The 27,071-nt window shown below is 46.7% G+C and overlaps 1 protein-coding gene across 1 annotated transcript; it reads left to right on the top strand.

Moving 5' to 3' along the window:
* Nucleotides 1-17,609: 17,609 nt before the first annotated feature.
* LOC310694721 (uncharacterized protein) lies at nucleotides 17,610-22,402 on the top strand. The gene is made up of 2 exons (XM_083478079.1): nucleotides 17,610-18,039; nucleotides 18,915-22,402. Exons 1-2 carry the CDS (start codon nucleotides 17,902-17,904, stop codon nucleotides 21,702-21,704), a joined length of 2,928 nt encoding a protein of 975 aa, XP_083334205.1. The 5' UTR covers nucleotides 17,610-17,901; the 3' UTR covers nucleotides 21,705-22,402.
* The last annotated feature ends 4,669 nt before the right edge of the window (nucleotides 22,403-27,071 follow it).

The raw sequence follows: 27,071 nt of genomic DNA on the forward strand, positions 1-27,071 counted from the left end.
GTTAAACCACAGAGCCTAGGGCTTGCCGATCAGAAGGTCGGCAGTTTGAATCCCCACGACGGGGTGAGCTCCCATTTCTCAGTCCCTGCTCCTGCCAACCTAGCAGTTCAAAAGCATGTCAAAGTGCAAGTAGATAAATAGGTACCGCTCCGGCGGGAAGGTAAACGGCATTTCTGTGCGCTGCTCTGGTTCGCCAGAAGCGGCTTAGTCATGCTGGCTACATGACCCAGAAGCTGTGCGCTGGCTCCCTCGGCCAATAAAGCGAGATGAGCGCTGCAACCCCAGAGTCGGCTACGACTGGACCTAATGGTCAGCGGTCCCTTTACCATAGAATCATAGAATCATAGAGTTGGAAGAGACCACAAGGGCCATCGAGTCCAACCCCCTGCCAAGCAGGAAACACCATCAGAGCACTCCTGACATATGGTTGTCAAGCCTCTGCTTAAAGACCTCCAAAGAAGGAGACTCCACCACACTCCTTGGCAGCAAATTCCACTGTCAAACAGCTCTTACATCAAAGCTACCTTCTATATTTATGTACTGAGGGTGCCTGCTGAACAACTGCCCTGTGTGTTTAGAATGCTTATACGTGCCTGTCAGGCAGAGAGAAAGCAAATGACAGAGGTGCAGAGGCTTGTGGGATTTGATCAGAAACCATTGTCAATGAATCAAACCCAGTCGACGCAACGCTTTCATCGCGGACACAGTGGCTTGCCCCGCATTTCATAATTCCTCATAGCAACCCCACCTGACCCCCACACTCTGGATATCTGCACCCCTACATCTCACCATTTTTTATTCAAGTTGCCCCCCCCACACCCACCCACCATTGCACCCAATGTTATTTTGACTACACGCGATTTTGGCTTTGGGCGTGATCTCTTCGACATAACTCCTGTGTGAGTTGCGAGCGTCCCTTCATCATAATCGAACTGTGGAACTCCCTCCCACAGGAGGAAATGACTGCCACCAACTCGGGTGGCTTTCAAAGAGGACTGGACAAATTAACAGAGGGCAAAGCTATCAAGGGCCACTAGTTGGCCACCACTATTTTCTGCTGGCAGTGTTTCCGAAGACCAGGCGCTGCAGGTGAAAATGCTCTTGCGCCCCTGCTTTCTGGTTTCCCACAGGCATCTGGTTGGCCACTGTGAGAACAGTATGCTGGGCTAAATGAGCCACTGATTCAGCAGGCTCTTATAATCATCATCATCATCATCATCATCATCATCATTTATTACTTATCCCTTATTCCTCTTCTTATACCCAACTCTACCTCTCTTTTAAATTAGAACCAGGGAAGGTGGTGAAGGTCCTGTGTGAGTGTCTGGAGACGGTTGGAGGATGGATGGTGGCTAACAGATTGAGGTTGAATCCTGACAAGACAGAAGGACTGTTTTTGGGGGACAGGGGGCAGGCAGGTGTGGGGGATTCACTGGTCCTGAATGGGGTAACTGTGCCCCTGAAGGACCAGGTGTGCAGCCTGGGAGTCATTTTGCACTCACAGCTGTCCATGGAGGCGCAGGTCAATTCTGTGTCCAGGGCAGCTGTTTATAAGCTCCATCTGGTACGCAGGATGAGACCCTATCTGCCCGCGGACTGTCTCGCCAGAGTGGTGCATGCTCTGGTTATCTCCCACTTGGACTACTGCAATGCGCTCTACGTGGGGCTACCTTTGAAGGTGACCCAGAAACTACAACTAATCCAGAATGCGGCAGCTAGACTGGTGACTGGGAGTGGCCGCCGAGACCATATAACACCTGTCTTGAAAGACCTACATTGGCTCCCAGTACGTTTCCGAGCACAATTCAAAGTGTTGGTGCTGACCTTTAAAGCCCTAAACGGCCTCGGTCCAGTATACCTGGAGGAGCGTCTCCACCCCCATCGTTCTGCCCGGACACTGAGGTCCAGCTCCGATGGCCTTCTGGCAGTTCCCTCACTGCGAGAGGCCAAGTTACAGGAAACCAGGCAGAGGGCCTTCTCGGTGGTGGCACCCACCCTGTGGAAAACCCTCCCACCAGATGTCAAAGAAATAAAGAATTATCAGACTTTTAGAAGACAACTGAAGGCAGCCCTGTTTAGGGAAGCTTTTAATATTTGATGAATCATTGTATTATAATATTCTGTTGGAATATGCCCAGAGTCGCTGGGGAAACCCAGCCAGATGGGCGGGATATAAATATTGTTATTGTTATTGTTATTGTTATTGTTATTGTTATTGTTATTGTTATTGTTATTGTTATTCATTTACCAACCTCACTTCCTCTTAAACAAGCAAATAATCTTTTGAAGGCAGAGAAGGGATCCTCTGTTTTGTTTTCCCCACTGCACATCCGAGTTCAGAAAAGATCTCTCGGCAGTTATTTGTTCAGGATCTACTCATCTTCCTTTCGGGGTAATTGCACCTTGGCAGACACAGATTGCATTAGGAGAAGGGGAAAAATTAAAATAGAACTCTGCTTAGGAACACAGGGTCATGGGACACCTCTAAGCCGAAAGCCTTGCCTAGGAATGCCGTCCCTATCATTAGTCAGGAATTTAAAAGCCATTATTAGATGCAAGTCTATCTCCACAACATTGTCAGGAGGCTATTTTTGGTTCCCTGTCCAGATGCTGATTCACAGCGGATGTTTAAATGGACCAATGGATCTGCCTTGCTCTGTAATTTACATTGTTTCTGGGTTTAATGAGCACCTGCGACCGGCAGATAGTGTTCACACCTTAGGAGGAGGGAATGTTCTGATCCCTGGTCATCAAAGGGCTGCGGTGGTGTAAGAAGACTTGGCCCATCGCTGTCATTTCAAAGGGAATCATTCAAATGCCACTAACAAGGATGTGTTGGGAGAGAACTCTGTAAAAAAAATAAAAATGCTTTTTTTGGTGTGTGTGTTTTAAAAAAGATATTTTATTTTTTTACCAACCACCAAAACACAAACAGTGAAACCCCCCAGGCGACTGATACATTGGGTATACAATATTCAATAATATGTTGTTGTTGTTTAGTCGTTTAGTCATGTCCGCCTCTTGGTGACCCCCTGGACCAGAGCACGCCAGGCCCTCCTGTCTTCCACTTCCACTTGGTCAGACTCATGTTTGTAGCTTCGAGAACACTGTCCCACCATCTCGTCCTCTGTCGTCCCCTTCTCCTTGTGCCCTCCATCTTTCCCAACATCAGGGTCTTTTCCAGGGAGTCTTCTCTTCTCATGAGGTGGCCAAAGTCTTGGAGCCTCAGCTTCAGGATCTGTCCTTCCAGTGAGCACTCAGGGCTGATTTCCTTCAGAATGGAGAGGTTTGATCTTCTTGCAGTCCATGGGACTCTCAAGAGTCTCCTCCAGCACCAGAATTCAAAAGCATCAATTCTTCAGCAATCAGCCTTCTTTATGGTCCAGCTCTCACTTCCATACATCACTACTGGGAAAACCATAGCTTTTACTATACAGACCTTTGTTGGCAAGGTGATATCTCTCTGCTTTTTAAGATGCTGTCTAGGTTTGTCATTGCTTGTCTCCCAAGAATCAGGCATCTTTTAATTTCATGGCTGCTGTCACCATCTGCAGTGATCATGGAGCCCAAGAAAGTAAAATCTCTCACTGCCTCCATTTCTTCCCCTTCTATTTGCCAGGAGGTGATGGGACCAGTGGCCATGATCTTCGTTTTTTTGACGTTGAGCTTCAGACCATATTTTGCGCTCTCCTCTTTCACCCTCATTAAAAGGTTCTTTAATTCCTCCTCACTTTCTGCCATCAAGGTTGTGTCATCTGCATATCTGAGGTTGTTGATATTTCTTCCGGCAATCTTAATTCCAGCTTGGGATTCATCCAGCCCAGCCTTTCGCATGATGAATTCTGCATATACATATTCAATAATATTCAATAAGAAATGCTTTTTATTATTTTCTCAAGTTGAGCAACAAGCATGGCCCATCAAAAAAATTATCAAAAGGGTAAAGGAAATACTAGACTCCAAGCAACAGATCAAAATCAGAAACAAGAATGCCAAGAAGTTTCTATGTGCAGACTCCACAGATTACCCCCCCCCCCCAATAAATGCAGTACTTAAAAGAGTAAGAAGAGATAACGAACATTCAACAGATCTACATAAGTACGCCCTGGGGACTTTCCTCTTGCAGTATGAAACATTTGTATAAGCGCCACCAGTCTCTTGCAAATGTGGCTCCACGTTAATTTCCCCTGTTCTTAGTTTGTTCTTTGCACCTGTCTGTCCCGGGAGACAATAGAGGAGTGAAGTCAAACTGTTGGAAAGTTGCATTGCCTGATATAAGCGAGACATGCTTTGTTGCAGCTGGGGCAGGAGTAGGCACCCGTTTGCGCTGCTGCAGATGCACAGTGATATTTCTTCACTCTGCGCTCCTCTCTCTACTGGTCACTGCTGTGGACGCACAACATCGCTGTCTTTCTCTAGGCACTGTGGCCGCCTGCAAGGGATTCCCCACACGGCAAGGCTGGTGTTGCCAGCCTTTGTGTCATGTATGCAGGCATCCACCAGAGCCAGGGCCTTCTCAGTGGTGACTCCGAGCTGGTGGAATGCTCTGTCCCTTGAGCCCAGGGCCCTGCAATCAAACTGGCCAGGTGCCTTTCTGATACAAAAGTAGCTTTGAAATAAGAGGGGGGGATTAGCTTTGGCCGTTGAGCAGATGTAAAACTAGTGCTTCATCTTCCGCAAAGCCACTTCCGCCCTGCATATGAGGTGGGGTTGCGGGCTTCATGCTCCCAGCCCCCGCGCGATTGGGGAAATCCCCGGCAGCGTCACCCCCTGGCCAGCCAATCGGCTGGCTCTGGGGGCATGTCCTGCCCTATTTAACGGAGGCACAGCCAGGGATCTCCCTCTTTTCCTGCCTATCAGCTGTTCCTGTTCATTTTAAAAGCAGCTCATAGATCAAAACCATAAGAGGAGGGAAACATAAGGGTCAGACTGAGTGCAAACCAAAGGCCAGGCAGAACAGCTCTGTCTTGCAGGCCCTGCAGAAAGATGTCAAGTCCCACAGAGCCCTGGTCTCTTGTGACAGAGCGTTCCACCAAGTCGGGGCCAGTACTAAAAAGGCCCTGGCCCTAGTTGAGACCAATCTAACCACCTTGCGAACTGGGACCTCCAAAATGCTGTCATTTGTGGACCTTAAGGTCCTCTGCGGAGCACACCAGGAGAAGCCGTCCCATGGGTACGTGGGTCCTTTAAAGGTCAAAACCAGCACCTTAAACCTGACCCTGTACTCCACCGGTACTGGATGAATATGCTCCCATGGCAGGGACCCCGTAAGGAGCCTCGCCGCCAAATTCTGCACCTGCTAGAGTTTCTGGGTCAGCTTCAAGGGCAGCCCCGCATAGAGCGAGTTACAATAATCAAGCCTGGAAGTGACCGTCACATGGATCACTGTGGCCAGATCAGGGCGAGAAAAGTAAGGGACCAACTGCTTAATACGGCGGAGATGGAAAAATGCCACCTTTGCTGTGGCTGCAATATGCGCCTCCATGGAAAGGGAGGTGTCGAAGGTTACACCCAAACTCTTGACAGAAGGCGCTGGCACTAACTGAGCCCCCGCAAGAGATGGGATTGCTCAATAACGCAAGCCTGCTAGACCATCGTCTTGGTCTTGGATGTTCGCATGGCATTCTCCCAGACCCTTGGCAGAGTGAAAGCGCAGGGCAGAATGGCAGAGGGGTTGTTGAGCGGAGCGTGGCGGCACACAGCCCCTAGAACAAAAGAAGCCTTAAAATGCCTGGCTAATCAAGGAAGTTTAAGGAGTTTCAGAGGCCTGTCTGCACAAAATGCAAAAACCTGGCTCACCAAGATAGTGATAGAACTTCCATGTTCGAGGGCAGTCTACCTCTAAAACTATGTGACATGGGACCTGAAGGTTTAGTGCTTTTGTTCCTCCCGTTGTTGGGAGAAAAGAATACTGGACTAGGTGACCCTTTAGTCTCATCCTGAAAGGTTGCTCTCTCGGTTTCTTATGACACTGTTTCTACCATATATATATATATATATATATACTGTTATATATTGTATATTGTATATATACACACACCATATATTTTAAGGAGCTATTTTTTAATTTTTAAAAAACCACATCTTTATTTATTTTTATTTCCAGCTCATCTGGCTTGTCCTGCCCAGTGATCTAAATTTCCACCTGCCACTTCAGATTTACCGAAGTCATTTCCCTGCCAGCAAACTGATTTGATTTACTGTTGCTTTTCCTCTGACAGCACCTGGCTAAACAAGACTTGCAAAATGCAAGTCAGGGTGCTCCAGCAATGCTCGAACCACCAAATATTTAACATTTCCTTCTGTTTTGTTTTAAATTCATATCCTGCTATAACCAATGGGGGGTTGTTCCATCTGAGTGAATGGGGTGGCGCGGGTGGCGCTGTGGTCTGAACCACTGAGCCTCTTGGGCTTGCCAATCGGAAATTGGTGGTTCGAATCCCCGTGACGGGGACGGGGTGAGCTCCCGTTGCTCGGTCCCTGCTCCTGACAACCTAGCCGTTCGAAAGCACACCAGTGCAAGTAGATAAATAGGTACCACTGTGGCAGGAAGGTAAACAGCATTTCCGTGTGCTCTGGTTTCCATCACGGTGTTCTGTTGCGCCAGAAGCGGTTTAGTCCTGCTGGCCACATGATCCAGAAAGCTGTCTGTGGCATAGCTGCCAATGTTTCCCTTTTTTAAATGGAAATTCCCTTATTCTGGATAGGATTCCTCGCAAGAAAAGGGAAAAGTTGACAGCTATGGTATGTGGACAAATGCCAGCTCCCTCGGCCTGAAAGCGAGATGAGTGCCGCAACCCCATAGTCGCCTTTAACTGGACTTAACCGTCCAGCAGTCCTTTACCTCTCTACCTTTACCTTTTGCCCCAACATCCTCCCTCTGTCTTCAGCCAACTCCCTTCCTGCTTACCTTCCTTCTTAAAAACCGGTCCAGTCCTGTCTGCCATCTTCCTCCTCCTCCTCCTCCTTATCCTCCGGGTTGCCCCTTGTCAAACGCAGCTCCGCCTATCACTGGTTCTGATTCCACCAGGGCCAGATTAAGAACTCTAGAAGCCCCAAGCACTCAAAGGATTTTGGTACCCCCAGATATATCTAATATAATAAACAACAGTAAACCATAATTATTATTTTTTTTCAAAATGAAGCATAACCTACAGTGAGATGAAAAGTAATGTTGATTTCTGTATACTTCCATACCTTGCAATGTAGACATGCATAATGACAAATAGGTGGGGTTTCGAAAGGGGCAAAAAAATGAGGCAGCGGAAGAACGACAGACACTCCAAGTCTCCCTATTTTCCAGGGACAGTCCCGGATTTACAGAAGCCGGTTTCTGATTTTTCACGCTCCTCCCTCGGATGTCCTTATTTTCATCAAAGAAATGTTGGAGGGTATGGAGTTGTGCGACCCCTGACCCAAGGCAAAATCTGAAGGTAGCCCTGTATAAGGAGGTTTTTTATATAAAAAAAAGTTTGGTGTTTTATTATGCTTATATATATGTTGGAAGCCCTCCAGAGGGGCTGGGGTAACCCGGTCAGGTAGGCAGCATATAAATAATAAAGTTGTTGTTGTTAAATAGGACATCACTATTTTCATCGGAGAAATATTGGAGGTTATGGAACCATTATATATTAAATGCATGCTGCTTAGCAAATCACCATGTACCGGTAATCGTTTCCAGGGTTGGCCAAAGACATCTTGGCACCTGAGGTGAACCACAAAATGACCTTCTTATGATACAATAATATTTATTGTCATTGTCCCATACAGAACAACGAAACTGGGGGGGGGGGGAATCTACATAAGACTTTCAAAACCAAAAAGCCTGCTATCCGAGCCTGGTTAGCCCCCTAAAAACTCTGATACCCCATTTTTAAAATACAATACACTCCCACTGAGACTACCTTACACTGCGTTTAAAACCAAAATTGCATTTGGATAGAAAGTGTTTCTCAGGCGGCTAGTCCTAGTCTTTATAACCCTGTACCTTCTTCCAGAAGGCAGAAGCTGAAAGAGATCATTTCCGGGGTGCGTACTATCCTGCGCAATCTCTGCAGCTTTCTTATGGCACCTGGAAGCAGAGATTTGATCCAAGGTGGGAAGAAGGCACCCAATTATTCTCTCCGCAGTCTTTACAACCCTGGACAGCATTGTTTTTCCCCTGGCCGTGCAGCTCCCAAACCACACACTTCTTCTTCTTCTTTGGCAATCCTGCATAGCTTGAACCCACAACCCTGAGATTAACAGTCTCAGGCTCTAGCAAATACACTATCCTGTCCCTGATCAGTTCTGAAAACCTTACGGGGCATTTCTGCTGGTTAGTGGAAAGCTGGATTTTTGCCTTGCATAAATCGGCATGTCAGCCAGTCAGTAGAAACGGCATATGGTTCACCTGGGGGGGAAACATGATGGAGCAACTGGAAAGCAAGGCAGCTTTTGAGATGGTGTGGGTGAGTCTTGGTTCATTTGCTGCAGTGTCTGTTTTCTGGCCCCTGTTCCCAGGGCTTTCCTCACCCGAGCAGAGAGAGGCCTCTAGTGTCTGAGCACAGATCTGCAGGTGGACCGAGAAATCCACTTTCATTTTGTTTAAAAAAATAATACTTATTAAGAGTTTAAAAGTTACAAAAAAAAAGAAAAATAGTTAAACAAAGCAAAGAAACAAAAAGAAACAACAAACAAAAAACAACACAATACAATGCAAGACAAATAAAACAAAACAAAAACCATTTTAAACAATTTCAATGTCATATATTTCATTCACTTATTTCCACGACTTCCTCACACATCCCTTTTTGTATTCCACATCAATTAATTATTTCAGCAATTCCTTTCCATCTTCCTCTGTTTTCTATCCTATAATTATCTTAACACATTCTAACCTTATTTTATTCCCTTTAATGCTCAATTAATCTATTTATACTTAATTCCTTATAACATTTCTGCTAAAGCCATATAACTTCATTCCTACTTTGTTCTAACATTCATTAATTTTGCAATATTTCTATAAATAGTCTTTAAACTTCCAATCTTCCTCCACCAGCTCTTCTCCCTGGTCTCGGATTCTGCTGATTCTCTCAGCCAGCAAAAAGCAGATGATTCACAACAAAATTTAAGGGTCTGGCAGGGCAAGTCCACCTCCTTCTTCAGCATCCGTTAATATCTTAAATTTTACTCGAGGCTTCCTGCCCTGCCATACAGATCTAGAGACATCCCTCTGCCACCTCCTGAAACAATCCCTCCCATCCAAAACTTTCAATGTTTGAAACAAAAGCAACATCCCCGACCTCACCGCAACCCTCGTCCCCACCCGAGAAATCCACTTTCACACCATGGAATCACTTTAATCCACTGTGATATCACTTGAAACAGCAATGGTTTCCCCCAAAGAATTCTGGGAGCTGTAGTTTGTTGAGCGTAGTTAGGAGACCCCCTTATTCTTCTCCCAGAGCTACAAATCAAAGAGCGATTTAACAATTATTCTGTCTTTGCAGGGAACTCTGGGAATTATAGCTCTGTGAGGAAGAAAGGGGGGGTTCCTAATGGGGGGGGTCTCCTAATACAGTTTCCCAGGATTCTCTGAGAGAAGCCATGACTTTTTAAAGTGATGACATACTCTTCTTCTTCTTCTTCTTCTTCTTCTTCTTCTTCTTCTTCTTCTTCTTCTTCTTCTTTGGCGATCACTCGCAGCCGAGTAAGATTGTCTTCCATAAACACAGTTTTAACAATGAGTCCGTAAGTGACTGTGGAGGCCAATTCTGAATCCCCACCTCCTTCCACAGTGGGGACATTGGTTTCCGGGCAGGAGTTGATCACGGTGTGGATTTGCCAAGCGTGCCTTCCTCTTAGCACACGTTTCTCCCTTGCGTCCTGAGTTCGAGTGTCTTCAAAGCCCATGGCACCTTTGGGAAAGGCTGTTCTCCAACTGGAGCGCTCGCAGGCCAGTGTTTCCCAGTTGTTGGTGTTTATACTACATTTTTTCATATTTGCCTTGAGAGAGTCTTTAAACCTCCAGCATTATGCTTTCCATTTTTAAGTTCGGAATGAGATACCTCATACCTCATGTTACGTTTGCTTCAGGTTGAGCATTTTCAGGATGTGTCCTGCGGTGACCCAGAAGTACCAGAAAGGGTTACAGTGGTACCTTGCAAGACGAATGCCTCGCAAGACAAAAAACTCGCTAGACGAAAGGGTTTTTTGTTTTTTGAGCTGCTTCGCAAGACGATTTTCCCTATGGGCTTGCTTCGCAAGATGGAAACGTCTTGCAAGTTTGTTTCCTTTTTCTTAGCACCGTTAATACAGTTGCGACTTGACTTCGAGGAGCAACTCATAGAACGCGGTGTGGTAGCCTTTTTTGAGGTTTTAAAGTGATTTTTGAAGCTTTTCCAAAACTTTCCCGATACCGTGCTTCGCAAGACGAAAAAAACCGCAAGACGACAAAACTCGCGGAACGAATTAATTTCGTCTTGCGAGGCACCACTGTACTTCCATGTTTCACTGCTTGTGCAGATGCGCAAAATGACATCACACACTTGCGCAGAATCGGTGAATCATGACCCGCGCACACGCAGACACTGGATGCGTTCCTTTCAGGTTGCAAACAGGCCTCCGGAACGGATCCTGTTCGCAACCAGAGGTACCACTGTACTGCTTTAAATGAATAGCACAATTGGACCCTCTGTGACTGTCAGCTGACTGTAAGACATTTGTCAGCCTTGGAGAAACCTATTCAGCTTCCAGGTCAGTGATGGGTGGGGCCGAATGAAAAAGTTGGGTGGGGCCACAGGTGCGATTCTTGCCTTTGTGCAGCCTGCAAAATCCCAGAGACCCAAATTCATAGGGTAGTATAGACCCACTGAAATCAGTGGACGCAGGTTAGCAATGTGGATTCATTTTAATGGGTCTGAGATACAGGCATTAGGCTTTTACACACAGGGAGACCCCTCTGCCTCCTTCCATCCAGGGAAGCAAGCAGGTATCGTCACAATTCAACAACATATTCCATAGGAAGCTGCTTTCTACTGAATCAGACTATTTGTCCATCTAACCCAGTATTGTAGACACTGGCTGGCAGCAGCTCTCCAGAGTTTCAGAGAGGGAGCCTTTCTCAGCCCTGCCTGGAAATGCCAAAGATCAAACATAGTTACTTCAGCACACAAAGCACTTGGAGATTTCCTAGAGGACCACGTCTGCACCCAAAAGTTGGTGGTTCCCCAAGTCGTTTACTGTTCACATCTCCTTTCAGGTAAGGGTATCGATATGGATCAAAACAGCTCCCCACGTTTTATTTATTGACTGAGTACATTGGTATCCTGCTTTTCAGCCAATAAGGATTTGTGGGCAATCAATTAAAACAAGTCAGCCCCTACCTGCAAGCTTACAATCTTTTTTAAAAAAACAAAAACACAACCACAGCACACAAGGGGAAAGGCACAGGGAGGGAAGAGGAAAAAAAGCAAACTCAAGCGCCAATTTTTAAACAGTATTTTGTGGCTTTTCTTGGGGCAGGGCAATGAGGCCATCATGATGAGCTCCTGGGTGTTTGAAAGATTTGCCATGCTGCCACAGATTTGTTGGTTGGAGAGCAGGAAAGACATTCTTATCCAGGTTGTCAGTTGCTGTTTGCAGCGAATGACCAAGCTGGCATCTAAACTTGACCGGGATGTTCTGTTTTTGGAGCACCTTCAGTGACTAGGCCAAGCGTAGGAGCCTTCACATCTCGGCAGAACGTTTAAAGAAAACTTTGAAATGCCTAAAGACGCCATGATGCCTAGACAAAGGTGACTAAAGAGCTGTGACTTAATGGCCTCTCCCGCTTTAGGAACATGCAGAATTCACCGCCACAAGATTTGTTGATGGCCACTGTTATTAGAGCCGTGATTTAATTGCATTTGTATTCAAGATGTCGCCGTTGTGATCTCTCTCACTGGGCAACATCCAACTGCGTCCTAACTGGAGTGGCCTAGGACCTGGCAAGTAAAGGTAAAGGTAAAGGGACCCCCCACTGTTACGTCCAGTCGTAGCTAACTCTGGGGTTGCGGTGCTCATCTCACTTTATTGGCCGAGGGAGCTGGCGTACAGCTTCCAGGTCATGTGGCCAGCATGACTAAGCCACTTCTGGCAAACCAGAGCAGCGCATGGAAACGCCGTTTACCTTCCCGCCAGAGTGGTACCTATTTATCTACTTGCACTTTGACATGCTTTTGAACTGCTAGGTTGGCAGGAGCAGGGACCGAGAAATGGGAGCTCACCCCATTGCGGGGATTCGAACCGCCGACCTTCTGATCAGCAAGTCCTAGGCTCTGTGGTTTAACTCACAGCGCCACCCTAGGACCTGGCAAACTAGGGTTCAAATCGCCCCGTTCAGCTATGTAGATCTCACTAACCTTCCTCACAGGGTTGTTGTTGAGAAGATGACAACGACATAGGAATCTGCTGGGTCAGGGCAATGGCTTACCTAGTCCAGTATTCTCTTCTCGCAGTGGCCAACCAGAAGCTTGGGGGGGGGAGAGCCCAAAAGTAGGACCAAAAGCGACACAAACACTCCCCATTTGTGACTTCCAGGAACTGGAATTCTGGGGTATCTTGCTTCTGGCAGGGGAAAGAGAACACAGCCAGAAGGTTTACATACGCTCCAACATTTCTCCTTGCCAACAAAGGTCCATATAGTTAAAGCTCTGGTTTTCCCAGTAGTGATGTATGGAAGTGGGAGCTGGACCAGAAAGAAGGCTGATCGCCAAAGAATTGATGCTTTTGAATTCTGGTGCTGGAGGAGACTCTTGAGAGTCCCATGGACTGCAAGAAGATCCAACCTCTCCATTCTGAAGGAAATCAGCCCTGAGTGCTCACTGGAAGGACCGATCCTGCAGTTGAGACTCCAATACTTTGGCCACCTCATGAGAAGAGAAGACTCCCTGGAAAAGACCTGATGTTGGGAAAGATGGAGGGCACAAGGAGAAGGGGATGATGGAGGACGCGATGGTGGGACAGTGTTCTCGAAGAGACCAGCATGAGTTTGACCAAACTGCGGGAGGCAGTGGAAGACAGGAGTGCCTGGCGTGCTCTGGTCCAGGGGGTCACGAAGAGGCGGAGACGATTAAACGACTAAACAACAACAACAACATTTCTCCAGTGACGTTCTGGTCAACAACAACAATTTTATTATTTATACCTTGCCCACTTGACTGGGCTGCTCCAGCTTCCAACTTATTCAGAGACATGACAAAACATTAAGTGTTAAAAAACGTCCCTATACAGGGCTGCCTTCAGATGTATAGTTTCTTATCTAGGGGGTCACATAACTCCAAACAGGGACGCAGGTGGTGCTGTGGTCTAAACCACTGAGCCTCTTGGGCTTGCCGATCAGAAGGTCAGAGGTTCGAATCCCTGCAATGGAGTGAGCTCCCATTTCTCTGTCCCAGCTCCTGCCAACCTAGCAGTTCGAAAGCACGCCAGTGCAAATAGGGATGTCCTAAGAAAAAGTGGGGTGTTCCGGGATCAAATCAGAAACTGAGACGGCTTCTGTAAATCTGGGGCTGTCCTTGGAAAATGGGGGAACTAGGAGAGTCTGGGTTGAGTAGCCACTGATAGCTTTATGCTCCATGCCAGCAGCAAGGAAAACTAATAAAAGGGAGATGGGGAGTTCCAGGCATTTATCCTTGAGCTCTTCAGAGGAAAGGAGGGGAATCCAAGCATAAGGAATAAAGGAATTAAAAATAAAACATGGATGAAGACTCCGGCTCCCATCACCCTGGATAGTTGGCCATGTTGGTTGAAGCTGATGGGTGTTGGAGTCCAAAGATATCTGCAAGTTCCCCATCCCTAATGGAACTAATTAAAAAAATATATATATATATTTTTACAAAGATGTCTGGGTGTTTTTTATTCTGAGAGCTACGCAAAAGCCCCACCCCTTTCTCCCCTTAGCAAATATGGGAAAGAATGCAATAAAAAGTGAAAAAAGTGATTTTTTTTACAATCTCACATCATTCTTCTAATCACATCTCTCAATATCCTTCGAATCCACCAGTCCATTTCTCTTCCTTTGAATTCAGTGGTTCTGAGCCATCAACTGTCCTTCCCTGTCATATCCTGAATTGGCCACGGGGTGTCACTGCTTTAGAGCAAAACTGGAGATGAAATCACTCTTAAGAACCTAAGAAAAGTTGGCTGGATCAAGCTAGTGGTCCATTTAGTCCAGCATCTTCTATGAAGTCCATAAGCAGGACCTACACTAGTGGCCAAAACTGCAGAAACGTTTCGGGGAAAGTGTATTTCTGAGGGCTGATGGCTCATAACACCACTTTCTTTTGGAGTAATACCATAACATTATACATCAATGGAAAGATAATTTAATGAAGAATGTAATGCAACAATGTTTGTTCAGTTATCTTTATCCTATCAAGAGTTAGCCAAATAACCAGAAAAAGAGAAGCACAACTTGCCTAGGTTGATAGGCAGTAGCTTTCCTTCATTTGAATTTAGCCAATGAGCATGAGTGTTTAGAGCATGGGTAGGCAAACTAAGACCCGGGGGCCAGATCCAGCCCAATCGCCTTCTCAATCCGGCCCGCGGACAGCCTGGGAATCAGTGTGTTTTTACATGAGTAGAATGTGTCCTTTTATTTAAAATGCATCTCTGAGTTATTTGTCGGGCATAGGAATTCGTTCATTATTTTTTTCAAAATATACTCCGGCCCCCCACAAGGTCTGAGGGACAGTGGACTGCCACCAAACCTCAGAAATACACTTTCCCCAAAAGGTTCCCACAATTTTGGCCACTGGTATAAGTACAACAGCATCCTCCCCTCTTGCAGAGGCGCTGAATTGTGCCCAACGGGAGGGGGGAGATGACATCACATATGTGACACACCCCTCCAACTGGGCCAAGCCGACTCAGCCCTCTACTTCCCACCCACCCAACCACTGCCAGCCACCTTGCCTTTGTGAAAGGGGCACAGCAAAGCAAAGACGCTTCGCCCTGCCTCGTCCCTGGCAGATGCCATCTGTAATCGATAAAGTTGGGGCCTTATTTCATTCCAACGCTGCCCCGTCTCTTGTACAATTGCATGTGCTTCCACCCTGCAACCTACCCCACTGCTCCTGGGCCTGCAGTCAGTCGGAGTCTCCTCCCAGCAACTCTCAGTGTCCTCAACAAACTGCAGTTTCCAGGATCCTTTAAATTAAATTATGCCTGGAGAAAGTGAATAGGGAAAAGTTCTTCTCCCTCTCTTTATTAGTTAGGGATGATGGGAGTTGTAGTCCCAAAACATCTGGAGGGCCGAGTTTGGGGAAGCCTGAACTAAACCATTCAGTATTCCATTATTACACCCAACTCCCAAGAGACTGAGATCTACTCCCAGTATAATGAAACTGACTGTGATCTACCCATTGTCTTTGCCCAGAGTTGTTGAGCTTTTGGGGGGAGAGATCCCCACGATCAACCTGGGGAACTCCTGCAATTGACCAGTAGATTGCGATCGACCCGTTGGACATGCCAGCAAATCCATCAAAACTTATTTACACTGTTAAATTTATCTTAATGCTGCCCATGTTTTCACATATATTCCCCCCAAATATTCAATAAACGTATGTACTACCCATGTACTATCTGAAACCAAAGGAGGCACATTGGTTGCCAGAGGTGAACTATATTGCCATTATTTTCAGCTCTCCTACCCCACTTATATAGTGCTTTAAATGTGTCTTCTTCTTCTTCTTCCTTGGCAATCACTCATAGCCAAGTAAGACTGACTTCCATAAACATGGTTTTAACAGTGAGTCCGTAAGTGACAGTGGAGGCCAATTCTGGATCCACATGCCCTTTCACAGTGGGGACATTGGTTTCCAGGAAGGAGCTGATCACGGTGTGGATTTGCCAAGCGTGCCTTCCTCTTAGCATGTTTCTCTCTTGCGTCCTGAGTTCAAGCGTCTTCAAAGTCCATGACACCTTTGGTAAAGGCTGTTCTCCAACTGGAGTGCTCACAGGCCAGTGTTTCCCAGTTGTTGGTGTTTATACTATATATATTTTTTAGATTTGCCTTGAAACAGTCTTTAAACCTCTTTTGTTGACCACCAGCATTACACTTTCCATTCTTGAGTTTGGAATAGAGTAGTTGCTTTGGAAGACGATCATCAGGCATCCGCACAACATGACCAGTCCAACAAAGTTGACGTTGAATAATCATTGCTTTGACATTGGTGATCTTTGCTTCTTCAAGTATGCTGGTATTAGTTTGCCTGTCTTCCCAAGTGATGTGTAACAATTTTTGGAGGCACCATTGATGGAATCTTTCAAGGAGCTGGAGATGGCATTTATAAGTGGTCCGTGTTTCACAAGCATACAGTAAGATTGGTAGTACAATAGCATTGTAAACAAGCATTTTGGTTTCCTAGCCCACTTATGTAGTGCTTTAAATGTGTAGTACAGAGGACATCAGAGTGGAACGCAGCTCCAAACAAACACAAGGGGCGATAACAGACCGCGCCGGAAATCCACTCACCCCCGTGGATTTTCTTCCACTGCCGTTAAAGTCATAATTGCAGGGCCAGCGACAATGAGGGACCTCTGCTTGACGTGCCTCGCCCTTGCGCAACAGGTTTTTTGCCAAACGGGATTCGAGAGGACTGTGTCCCGCTAAAGGCTACGAAAGGTCAGAAATAGAACTTGCGTGTAAAATGGAAAAATAAAGATCTGTCACTCCTGGGCGGGTGCGAAGGCAGGTGGGTCGGCTGGCTTCGGAAGCTGCGCAGCAGAGCCAATGCAGGTGATTGTCAGCTCCGCCAGGGACTTGCTGAGTGAAGGAGGTGCCTGTGGACTTTGCCAGGGTCTGAATCAGAGTCCTGCTCAGAGAGAGGGAGCCTCCCGCTGCAAGGCGGTGATTAAGCGGCTCCTATATAATGATCTCCGGCTGCCAACTTGCTCACCAACGGAGCCCTAGAGTCTAACGTGCCACTGCTTGTGTGAAGGACAGGTGAGTTCAGCAAATGCAAGGGATTGGAATGGTTGCAGGGAATGGGGAGCCGGTAGGAGCACCCCCTCTCTGAAAATTGAATTGATTGATTGATTGATTGACCCATTAGGAATCAGTCAGCCAGTGCTGAGCACCGCACCATGTCTTGCTGTATCTGAAGCTAAGCGTGCTTCTGTGTACTGTTCTAGAATAATAGATTATAGAGATGGAAAAGATCTCCAGGGTTCATCTTTGAAATGCAGGAATCACGACTCAAGAATCCCTCATAGGTGACCATCCAGCCTCTGCTGAGGTCAGTCCACCACCTTCCGAGGGAGTCAGTTCAACCTTCAAACAGCTCTTACCCTTGGAAGGTTCTTCCTAATGTTTAGTCAGAACCTCCTTTCTCGTAATTTGAATCCATTGTTCAGGTGTCCTCCCTTCTGGAACAGCATAAAACCGGCTTGCTCCATCTCCCTTGTGACAGCCTTTTAGCTATTTGAAGATTATTATAATTTCGACATTTTACTGCTCAGTTAAAGTCAGCTCTAAGACCATGTTCATACATTTAAATTGGCAATCATTATGATTATTGGTTCACACATTTAAAGCACTATGGTGCTGCTTTAAACCATCATGTCGTCCCCAAAAGAATTATGGGAACTGTAGTTTGTTAAGGGTGCTGAGAGTTGTTAGGAGATCACCCCTATTCTCCTCAGAGACCTGCCTGGAGGAAAGTGTGGCTAAGCCCTAACTTTGACTTCTCTGAAGACTTCAGCGATCAGGATGTCCTTAAAGCACCCTGGACCCAAATTGTTATGGGCCTTGCAAACGAATACAAGAAACCTGAACCTGGCCTGGTGCCATATGGGCAGCCAGCGCAAACTTTTGAGCAGCGCAGTTGTGAACACCTTGCTCTTTCATTTTAGGATCCCCCTTGAACTTGCCAAGAGATGTCTCAGCTCCTCGGGAACATTCACAGCATCATCGGTGCTTTCAACAAGTACGCAAAGGACGATGGGGAATGTGCGACGCTCAGCAAGGGCGAGCTGAAGAGCCTCATCCAGAAGGAGTTTGCCGAGGTGATCGTGGTGAGTGTCTACGTTGGTCTTCTTGGACAATGGGATGGGATGGGAGGATCGGGGGCAGAGGAAGAGAGACCAAGTATGGAAGACTTGCATGCTATGGGTGGATTTAAGATATTGGGGAGGTCAAGTGAATGGGCTTCAAGTTAAGGAGGACCAGGGAGTGAAGGAGGCCTTGTAGACCAGGAGATAGGGAACAATGCTGGCCAAGGCTAATGAAGCTTTGGAGAAGGGTCATGGCTCAGTGGCAGAGCCTCTGCTTTGCAAGCAAAAGGTTGCAGGTTCAGTCCCCCAATGGCATCTCTAGGTAGGGCTGGGAAGTATTCGCTGTCGGACAGTGTTGTGGACAATGCTGCTCTCAGTCAATGTAGACAATGCTGAGTTAGATGAACCCAATGGCCTCTGTATAAGGCAGCTTCCTCTGTTCCTATTTAAGTAGAGGGCTGTGGCTCAGCAACAAAGCATCGGCTCCACGTGCATACAGTCCCCGGTTCAAATCCCTGGCATATCTAGGTAGGGTTTGGAGAGAGCCTTGTCTCTCTGGAGATCTGCTGCCAGTCAACACAGACAATACTGGGCTAAATGAAACAATGGACTGACTCAGTATGTTCCTATTTAAACCAGCCCTTTAGTCAGAACTTTGAGGACTGGGATTCTTAATTGGTTTTTGAGAGGGTGGGACATAACTGTGTGGAGGAGCACCTCCTTTGCACCTTCCGCTTTGCATGCACTCAGGTTCAATCCCTGGACCTCTCCAGGTTGGGCTAGGAATGTGCATTGTCTGGGCAATAGGGAGACTGATGGTCCAATGGAGCAGCTCAGTATGACGGAGTTATACTGCCTTCCTAAGTGAGTAACAAGCTTGGTGCATTTCCTTTCAGAACCCGCAGGACCCTGAGACAATCGAGACTATGCTGCAGCTGCTTGACAAAGACTGTGATGGCAAGGTGGACTTTGAGGAGTTCACCGTCCTGGTGTTCAAAGTGGCAAAGGCCTGCTATAAGAAGGAACACGAGTGTGGAGTGACAGCAGAAGGGCAGTCCAGGAGGGGAGGGAGCAGCGCAAGGAGACAGGAGACATCAGCGCTGAGCAAAGGCTCAACTCAACAACCTGCCCAGGAACCGGAGAAAGTTTCTGAACCTGAGTCTCAGTGCTCATCTCAAGAAGAGAAACAGGAGTCCCCAAAATCAGAGACACTCTCTGATAGACAGAGTAAAGAACCCCTAAAACAAGAACGGGGTTCCCGGTTTTCACAGAAGCCATCAGGGGCGTGTCCAACTCAGAGGGAGAGAGAGGAAGGCCAAAGAGGAGAGAAGGAGCCATCTTGCCAAGGTTTTCGCAGAGAAGTGCAGCATTGCTCCAAGCCCTCGCAGTGGAAACCCCAAATCGTAGCTGAGGAGATAAGCAGGCAAAGCTGCCAGGAACCTGACACACCAGATGAATGCCAGACTCAAGGAACTCAACAGAGCACAGTCCAGAAACCATCCCAGCCATGTCAGATGGAGGAACAGGGCCACAGGGAGCCACAGGAGCAAGAGCAGGCAGCTCAGCAACCTACTCCCCATCGAAAGGAAGCTCCGAGACAGACCCAAGAGCCACTGAAGAGGGAACAGGATGTGGTGAAGCCCAAGTCGCAAGAATCACAGAAAGCGGTTCGAAGACCAGCCCAAAGGGGGGTTGAGGAACCTCAAGCACCAGAACAGAAATCAACTTCCCAGTCCTGCAGAGATCGTCAGGAGGAACAGCCTTCATTGGGCTGTGGCAAAGAAAGAACGTCAACGTCTGAGCAACATTCAACCTGTTATCAAGAGCAGGAACCTCAGAGAGGAGAGCGGTCAATGCAGCAACAGGAATGTAAGCCTCAGACACGGGGGAAAGGTGCCGTTCGTAGACTTGTAGAAGAGTATCAGGAAGCAAAGGATGCTTCTTGCCAACAGCCAACAAAGGAAGTTCAAGAACCAGAACAGGCTCAGAGTTGCAAGCCAGATGGTGGGATTCTGACACGTGGAAAGCAATCAACTCACCAACAGGAATGTCAGTCTCAAGGTCATGAGCAGGCCTTGACTGGCCAAGAAGAGCAAGAGTCTCAATCCCCAGAGGAGGCCACAACTGGCTGTCATGAACATCAGCCTTTGACCACAGTACGACATCAACCACATCAAGACGTTCAGGAGCCTCAGCGCTCTGGAAAGAGCCATTACCGCCGCCATGAATGTCAGACTCTGACACCAGAACAAGTTGTTTCTCCTCAAGAGGACACAAAGCCTCGGACATCAGAGAAGGAAGCCTGCGGTGAGCCAACAGAGAGTACCGAGCAGACCACAACTGGCTGTCATGAAGGTCAACGTTTGACAAGAAGACAACATGAACCTTATCCAGAAGAGAGTAAGCCTCAAAATACAAGGCAGAGTCAATATCGCAGTCATGAATGTTCACCTCTGACACCAGAGGAGGGCCCTTTCCCTCAGGAGAGGACAACATCTCAGAAACAGGAGAGAGAGGAAGCAGAGGGTTCAGAGAAGGCCACAACTGCCCGTTGTGAATGTCCATCTTTAAGAAGACGTCAGCCCTGTCCAGAGGAAAGTAAGCCTCAAAAGCCAGGGCAGAGTCAACATCGCAGTCATGCATGCCAGCCTTGGACACCAAAGCAGGTCCCCTCTGCTCAAGAGATGTCTCAGACACAGGAGAGAGAAGCCAGCTGTGAGCTACCAGAAGCTCCAGAGAAGGCCACATCTAGAGGTAGGCCATCAAAACAATGTCAACCCCATGTAGAAGAGCAGAAGCCAAAAAAACCAGGGCAGAGCCAACATCGCTGTCAAGAATCTCAGCCTCTGGTGCAAGAACAAGCTCTTTCTCCTAAGGAGGAGACAAAACCTCAGGTGTCAAAGAGAGAAGCAAGCTGTGAGTCGGTGGAGACTCCAGAGAAGGCCACATCTGGTGGTCGGACATGTCAGCCTTCACCATCAGAACGATGCCAATCCCATTCAGAGGAGCAAAAGCCTCAAAGACCAAGGCAGAGCCAACATCACTGCCAAGCATCTCGGCCTCTGACTCAAGAACAAGCTCTTTCTCCTAAAGAGGAGACAAAGCCTCAGGTGTCCAAGAGAGAAGCAAGCTGTGAATCTGTGGAGACTCCAAGGAAGGCTACATCTGGTGGTCACGCATGCCAGTCTTCAACATCAGAACAAAGCCAGACCTGCCCAGAGGAACGGAAGCCACAAAGACCAAGGCAGAGCAAAGATCAGCATGAATGTCAGTCTTCAGAAACAGAGCAGGGAATTTCCCCTCAGGAGGAAACAAATCCTTGTGAACAAGAGCAAGAATCAAGCAGTCAGGAGACAGAGGCTCCAGAGAGGGCCACAACTGGCCGTTGGAAAGGTCAGTCTTCATCAACAAGGCATCAGCCTCACCCAGAGGAGGGGAAACCTCAAAACTCTGGGCAGGTCCAATATTGCCCTCATGAATGCCGGCCTCTGACACCAGAGCAGGCCACTTCCCCTCAAGAGGAGACGAAACCTCAGACATCGGAGAGAGAAGGGAGCTGTGAGCCGACACAGAGTCCAGCTTCCCAGGGGCCGATCGATTCTTTGGCCAGGCAGCCCCTCCGACCTTGGCCTCAGCAACAGCGCAGAGCATTGCAGTTCCCTTCTCCATGGTCCCCAAAGCACTAAAGTCTTCCCAACGAAACCAAAACCCTTCTAGATAAAAAAAGGCTGATGTATAAAGGATTGTGACCCAGAGAGAAGAGGGTGGGTGGCTCATAGGAGCTGGAAAACATCTGGCTTTGGTTTGTTTCCCACTAACTCTGGCAGGTGTGTGTGCAAGCAATTGCCAAGAAGAAGTGGCTGGTTGGCTGTATTTCGCTTGATGGGTCGCTAGTAGGCAGGGACAGTGTCAGGCTTAATTGTGGGCGTCTGGGAATGAGAAACATTGAGCCGCTTTGCTTTTTAGTTAATGTACCATTGCTGCTCCTTTGAAAGAGACATGTTGGCCCTCACCCCGGCCAAGTGGCAAAATATTCATTCTCACCCACTTCCTGTCTAGTCCTCAGATGAGCTCAAGGGATAGGATGAGGGACCTGTGGCCCTCTAGATGCTGTAAGACCCAGCTAGAATGTTTGGGATTATTGGGCCATGAATTTTCCATCCCTGTCTTAGGTTAATGCAAGAATTGGTCCCAAATCACTCTATTAAGGCTGATGTCCCACTCATACAATGGCAGGACCGGGAGGAAGCCGCCTGGATCTGAGGGTTCAGGGCTGTCAGGATACAACATGGTACACTTTGGCTTCTTGTCTGCATAGATTAGTCTAAAGGAATGCTTTCTTGCTTCTTTGGTAGTCAATAAAAGAAATTGCAATCAAAACTTAGTGTCGCGTCCTTTGTCTTTGCAACTGAGATGGTTTTCCCCCCGCTTCAAAACAAACATACGGCCATGTTGGGCTAGGACTGGCCATCATGACATCTCAGCTGTACTGCATGAGACCCTTGAGGCTGGAGGTGAGGCCACTGAGGCTCTCTCTGGGCCATGCGCCTTGTCAGCCCTGCTCTGTGCCCTCCGTGAATGCTTTCGATTGACTAGAATGTGACATTGAACGATCATAATGCCTCTTGATTATCTTCTTGGTGTATATGAACAGATATGCGTGTGTGACCAGGCAGTGGCCTATTATATAAAGTCACATCCATTGTTCCACTTGCTTTTGCTTCTGGCATGTGCCCCCAGAAGATTTTAACACAAGGTAATGCAGCCCTGAAGCTGATAAAGGTTTATCACACATGCTTTTAATACCGAAATCCTAGGCAAACTTATCTCAGAGTAAGTCCTGTTGAACTACAGTGGGAATTGCGTAAGAAGAGCCCTGTTGGGTCAGGTCAATGGCTCATCTAGTCCAGCATCCTGTTCCCACATTGACCAGCCCAATTCTTATGGGAAACCCACTAGCAGGACCTGAGCACAAGAGCACCATCTCCCCTCCTGCAGTTTCCAGCAACTGGGATTCAGACGTATTGCTGCTTCTGACCTGTGGGAATGTTCAGGGATGCAGGAAATGATCTATTGTTTGATTATAACCTTTCCAACTTGTGTTAACAAGTTCACAATTTAGCAGAGTAACATTCCCCTTTTTAAACTCACAGTGGATGCATTTGCTCAGGCTCGCTAAAGCCTCTATAAATAACTGTTCTGATATTTTCCCCTTATTCCCTCATAAAAGATAAGACATGACACAGTCTTCTGTAAAAGTATAAAAAGAGTTTACTCACTCACATTCTGTTTGCAATCAGATCCCAGAAGGCAGACTTATCTTAGAAAAGTAACATACACCTGGAAACTATCTCATAAGGAGACAGTCCCTTTGTCCTCACTTGGTTGGAGACCAAGGAAGTTTACCTGCTGGCTGGACAAACATTCCTCCCCATGTGTAAACATGTTCACTCTAGGAATGTTGTACTTGACTGCTCTTGTGTTTCACATCCCACAGAACCGTGGAGGCAGAGCAGAGCCATCAAGGCTAGTAACAATCAATAGCCTCCTCCTCCTCCTCCTCCTCCATGGATCTGTCCAATTCTTTGCCCAAATAAATACATATTGACATATTTCTTCATTCATTCAGCAGTTCTTATATATACTAACCCATCAAATCTTCTGAGCAGGATATGCAAAATATAAAATATACATTAAAAGTGCTAATAATAATAATAATAATAATATAGACTCATAGAGTTGGAAGGGACCCCAAGGTTCATCTAATCCAACTCCCTGCAATGCAGGAATCCTGCCCACAGCCAACCCTGGGTGGACTCGAACCACCAACCTTCTGGCTAACAGCCACACACGCTGACCCATATTATTATGATTATTATGATTATTATTCCTATATGATTGGGTTGCCCCAGCCACTCTTAGCAGTTCCCAATAGAATATTAAAAACACGATCAAACATCAGACATTAAAAACTTCCCTAAACAGGGCTGCCTTCAGATGTCTTCTGAAAGTCAGATACAGTGGTACCTCGGGTTAAGTACTTAATTCGTTCCGGAGGTCCGTTCTTAACCTGAAACTGTTCTTAACCTGAAGCACCACTTTAGCTAATGGGGCCTCCTGCTACTGCCGCACCGCTGGAGCACGATTTCTGTTCTCATCCTGAAGCAAAGTTCTTAACCTGAAGCACTATTTCTGGGTTAGCAGAGTCTGTAACCTGAAGCATATGTAACCCAAGGTACCACTGTAGTTGTTTATCCCCTTGACATCTGATGGGAGGGCGTCCCACAGGCCAGAATGCTTCTTCAACACCAACTTCGTTGGACTGGTCATGTTGTGCGGAGGCCTGATCATCATCTTCCAAAGCAACTCCTCTATTCCGAACTTAAAAATGGAAAGTGTGATGCTGGTGGTCAACAAAAGAGGTTTAAAGACTTTCTCAAGGCAAATATTTAAAAATGTAGTATAAACACCAACAACTGGGAAACACTTGCCTGCAAGCACTCCAATTGGAGAACAGCCTTTACCAAAGGTGTCATGGGCTTTGAAGACACTCAAACTCAGAACGCAAGGGAGAAACGTGCTAAGAGGAAGGCACGCTTGGCAAAGCCACACAGGATCAACTCCCTCCCGGAATCCAATGTCCCCACTGTGGAAGGACGTGTGGATCCAGAATTGGCCTCCACAGTCACTTACGGACTCACTGTTAAAACCGTGTTTATGGAAGACAATCTTACTCGGCTATGAGGGATCACCAAAGAAGAAGAAGAAGAAGAAGAAGAAGAAGAAGAAGAAGAAGAAGAAGAAGAAGAAGAAGAAGAAGAAGAAGAAGAAGTAGATCCCTAAACATTTTTTAAGGAAAAAAAGCACTGGCTTCATGTAAGCTGCCTGTTTACAAAGGTGCCCAGTGAGAACAGAAACTAAAAATAAATAAATTAAAAGTGGTATTCCGATTGCTTGTTGTAGTTGCCCTGTGGCAACGGATACTATTTCTGGACATCAAAAATGATGACAATAGCGGGGTTGACAGATGGCATAAGCTCAGCAACCTGTTTGGAGGTGGAGAAGGTGGAGCCAGCTGTGCTAGACAGAATGGGATGGAAGTGAATCAGATTCGCCCAAGGAGGGTGTTGCCTTCCACTCCCGCAATTAAGAAAAGTAGAAGAAAGGACCAGTTCTGTGGTGTTCTCCAACCTGCTTCTCTGAGCTGTTGCACTTACAGACCTGTGTGAGTTGAAATCCCTTGTTTTGAGGAGCAGAGACAATGATTTATGTATGCGACGACCAGTGCCACATTTACATATAAGCTAAACAAGCTATAGCTTAGGGCCCCACTCTCTTGGGGGGCCTCCAAAAAATGTAAAGGGAAAAAACTGGATGTACATTTCCAAAATATAAGATAATAAAGTAAAATAAAATAAAACCTACATACAGCAACAGTGTTTTGTGTTGTGTAGGCTCCTAGGATGTAAGTCGTGGGTAGGCAAACTAAGGCCCGGGGGCCAGATCCAGCCCAATAGCCTTCTAAATCTGGCTCACGGACAGTCCGGGAATCAGCGTGTTTTTACATGAGTAGAATGTGTCCTTTTATTTAAAATTCATCTCTGGGTTATTTGTGGGGCCTGCCTGGTGTTTTTACATGAGAAGAATGTGTGCTTTTATTTAAAATGCATCTCTGGGTTATTTGTGGGGCATAGGAATTCGTTCATTATTTTTTTTCAAAATATAGTCCGGCCCCCCACAAGGTCTGAGGGACAGTGGACCGGCCCCCTGCTGAAAAAGTTTGCTGATCCCTTAATTCATGGGCCCCGCCTTCTAGCCTGCTCCCTAAAATATCACTGGTTTGCTCCTTTCTATATATAGGGTGCCTACATTCTGCATGGACTGGTTGCAGGGCAACATGTGCAAATGGCTTGAGATACCTATTAGGTCCATAAATTACCATATGGCATATATTCAACACAAAAAACCACAACAATTTGTTGTTGACAAAGGACATCTGGACATGTAAAGGGCCCCATTACCTTCAGTAGCTGAGGGCCTCCTCAAACCGAAATCCGGCCCTGGCGATGACAGCAGCGTGGATACTAAAAGGAATCAAGGTATGTAAGTATTTTTATAAGTAAGTATTTGTAGAGAGAAGATTGGTTCCTCCCTCTGTCATAATATTGGAACTCTGAGTCTATTTAGCACTGGGGTTATGGGCTGGCGGTAATCTGTCCCCACCAACAATCTAGCCCATGGTTTCCCAAACTTGGGTCTCCAGCTGTTTTTGGACTACAACTCCCATCATCCCTAGCTAGCAGGGCCAGTAGTCAGGGATGATGGGAATTGTAGTGCCCAAAAAAACACCTGGAGACCCAAGTTTGGAAAACCGTGATCTAGCCGCAGCAATTTGCAAACAGCGCTTCTCTTCCAGGAGAGGGAAATCTATCAAATGATCAAATGCATATGGCGGAAGGATGGAGTGGGATGGGGGAGGGAGATGGGGAGAGGGGTGGGATTTATAATGCACAATTCCATGGTGCTAGGCTGCCATCTTGTGGTGGCTGGAGTTCATGTCATGAGGGGAGGGTCCAGCAGGCTTGACCAGCCAAATGGTGTAGAATTTGAGACGTTGCGTCCAATAAAGTCTGTGTCCAGAACTGACGTTTTGTTTGCTCGCTGCTCCCCAGGATCTGCTGTTCTTAAAATACCAGGAGCGTTGCCATTTGCGGCTGCTATGTTTGCAATCATGCAACGGAGCAGGACTATTGCCATTGTTATTATTTATTGACAGCTTGTATACCCCTCCCGGATTAAGACCCAAGCACTTAAAAGATTTTGGTGCCCCTATATGTATCTAATTCAAAATATAAACATGTGAGCCTCGGTAGACCGAGTGGCAGCTTACCAGTTAACAGATTCTAATTTTGTTGTATCCCCAAGACTAATGTCTAACATTAACATCTATTATTACTATTTTATTTTGTGTGTGTGTGTGTGTGCTATTTTTTCATTTATCATAGAAGCCTTTTCCAACAATTTTTATTAAATTTTCTGTTTTACAGTTTCGA

Source organism: Podarcis liolepis (genome assembly GCF_965112155.1).
Source record: "Podarcis liolepis genome assembly, chromosome: 15".
In the NCBI taxonomy this organism is placed as follows: domain Eukaryota; kingdom Metazoa; phylum Chordata; class Lepidosauria; order Squamata; family Lacertidae; genus Podarcis; species Podarcis liolepis.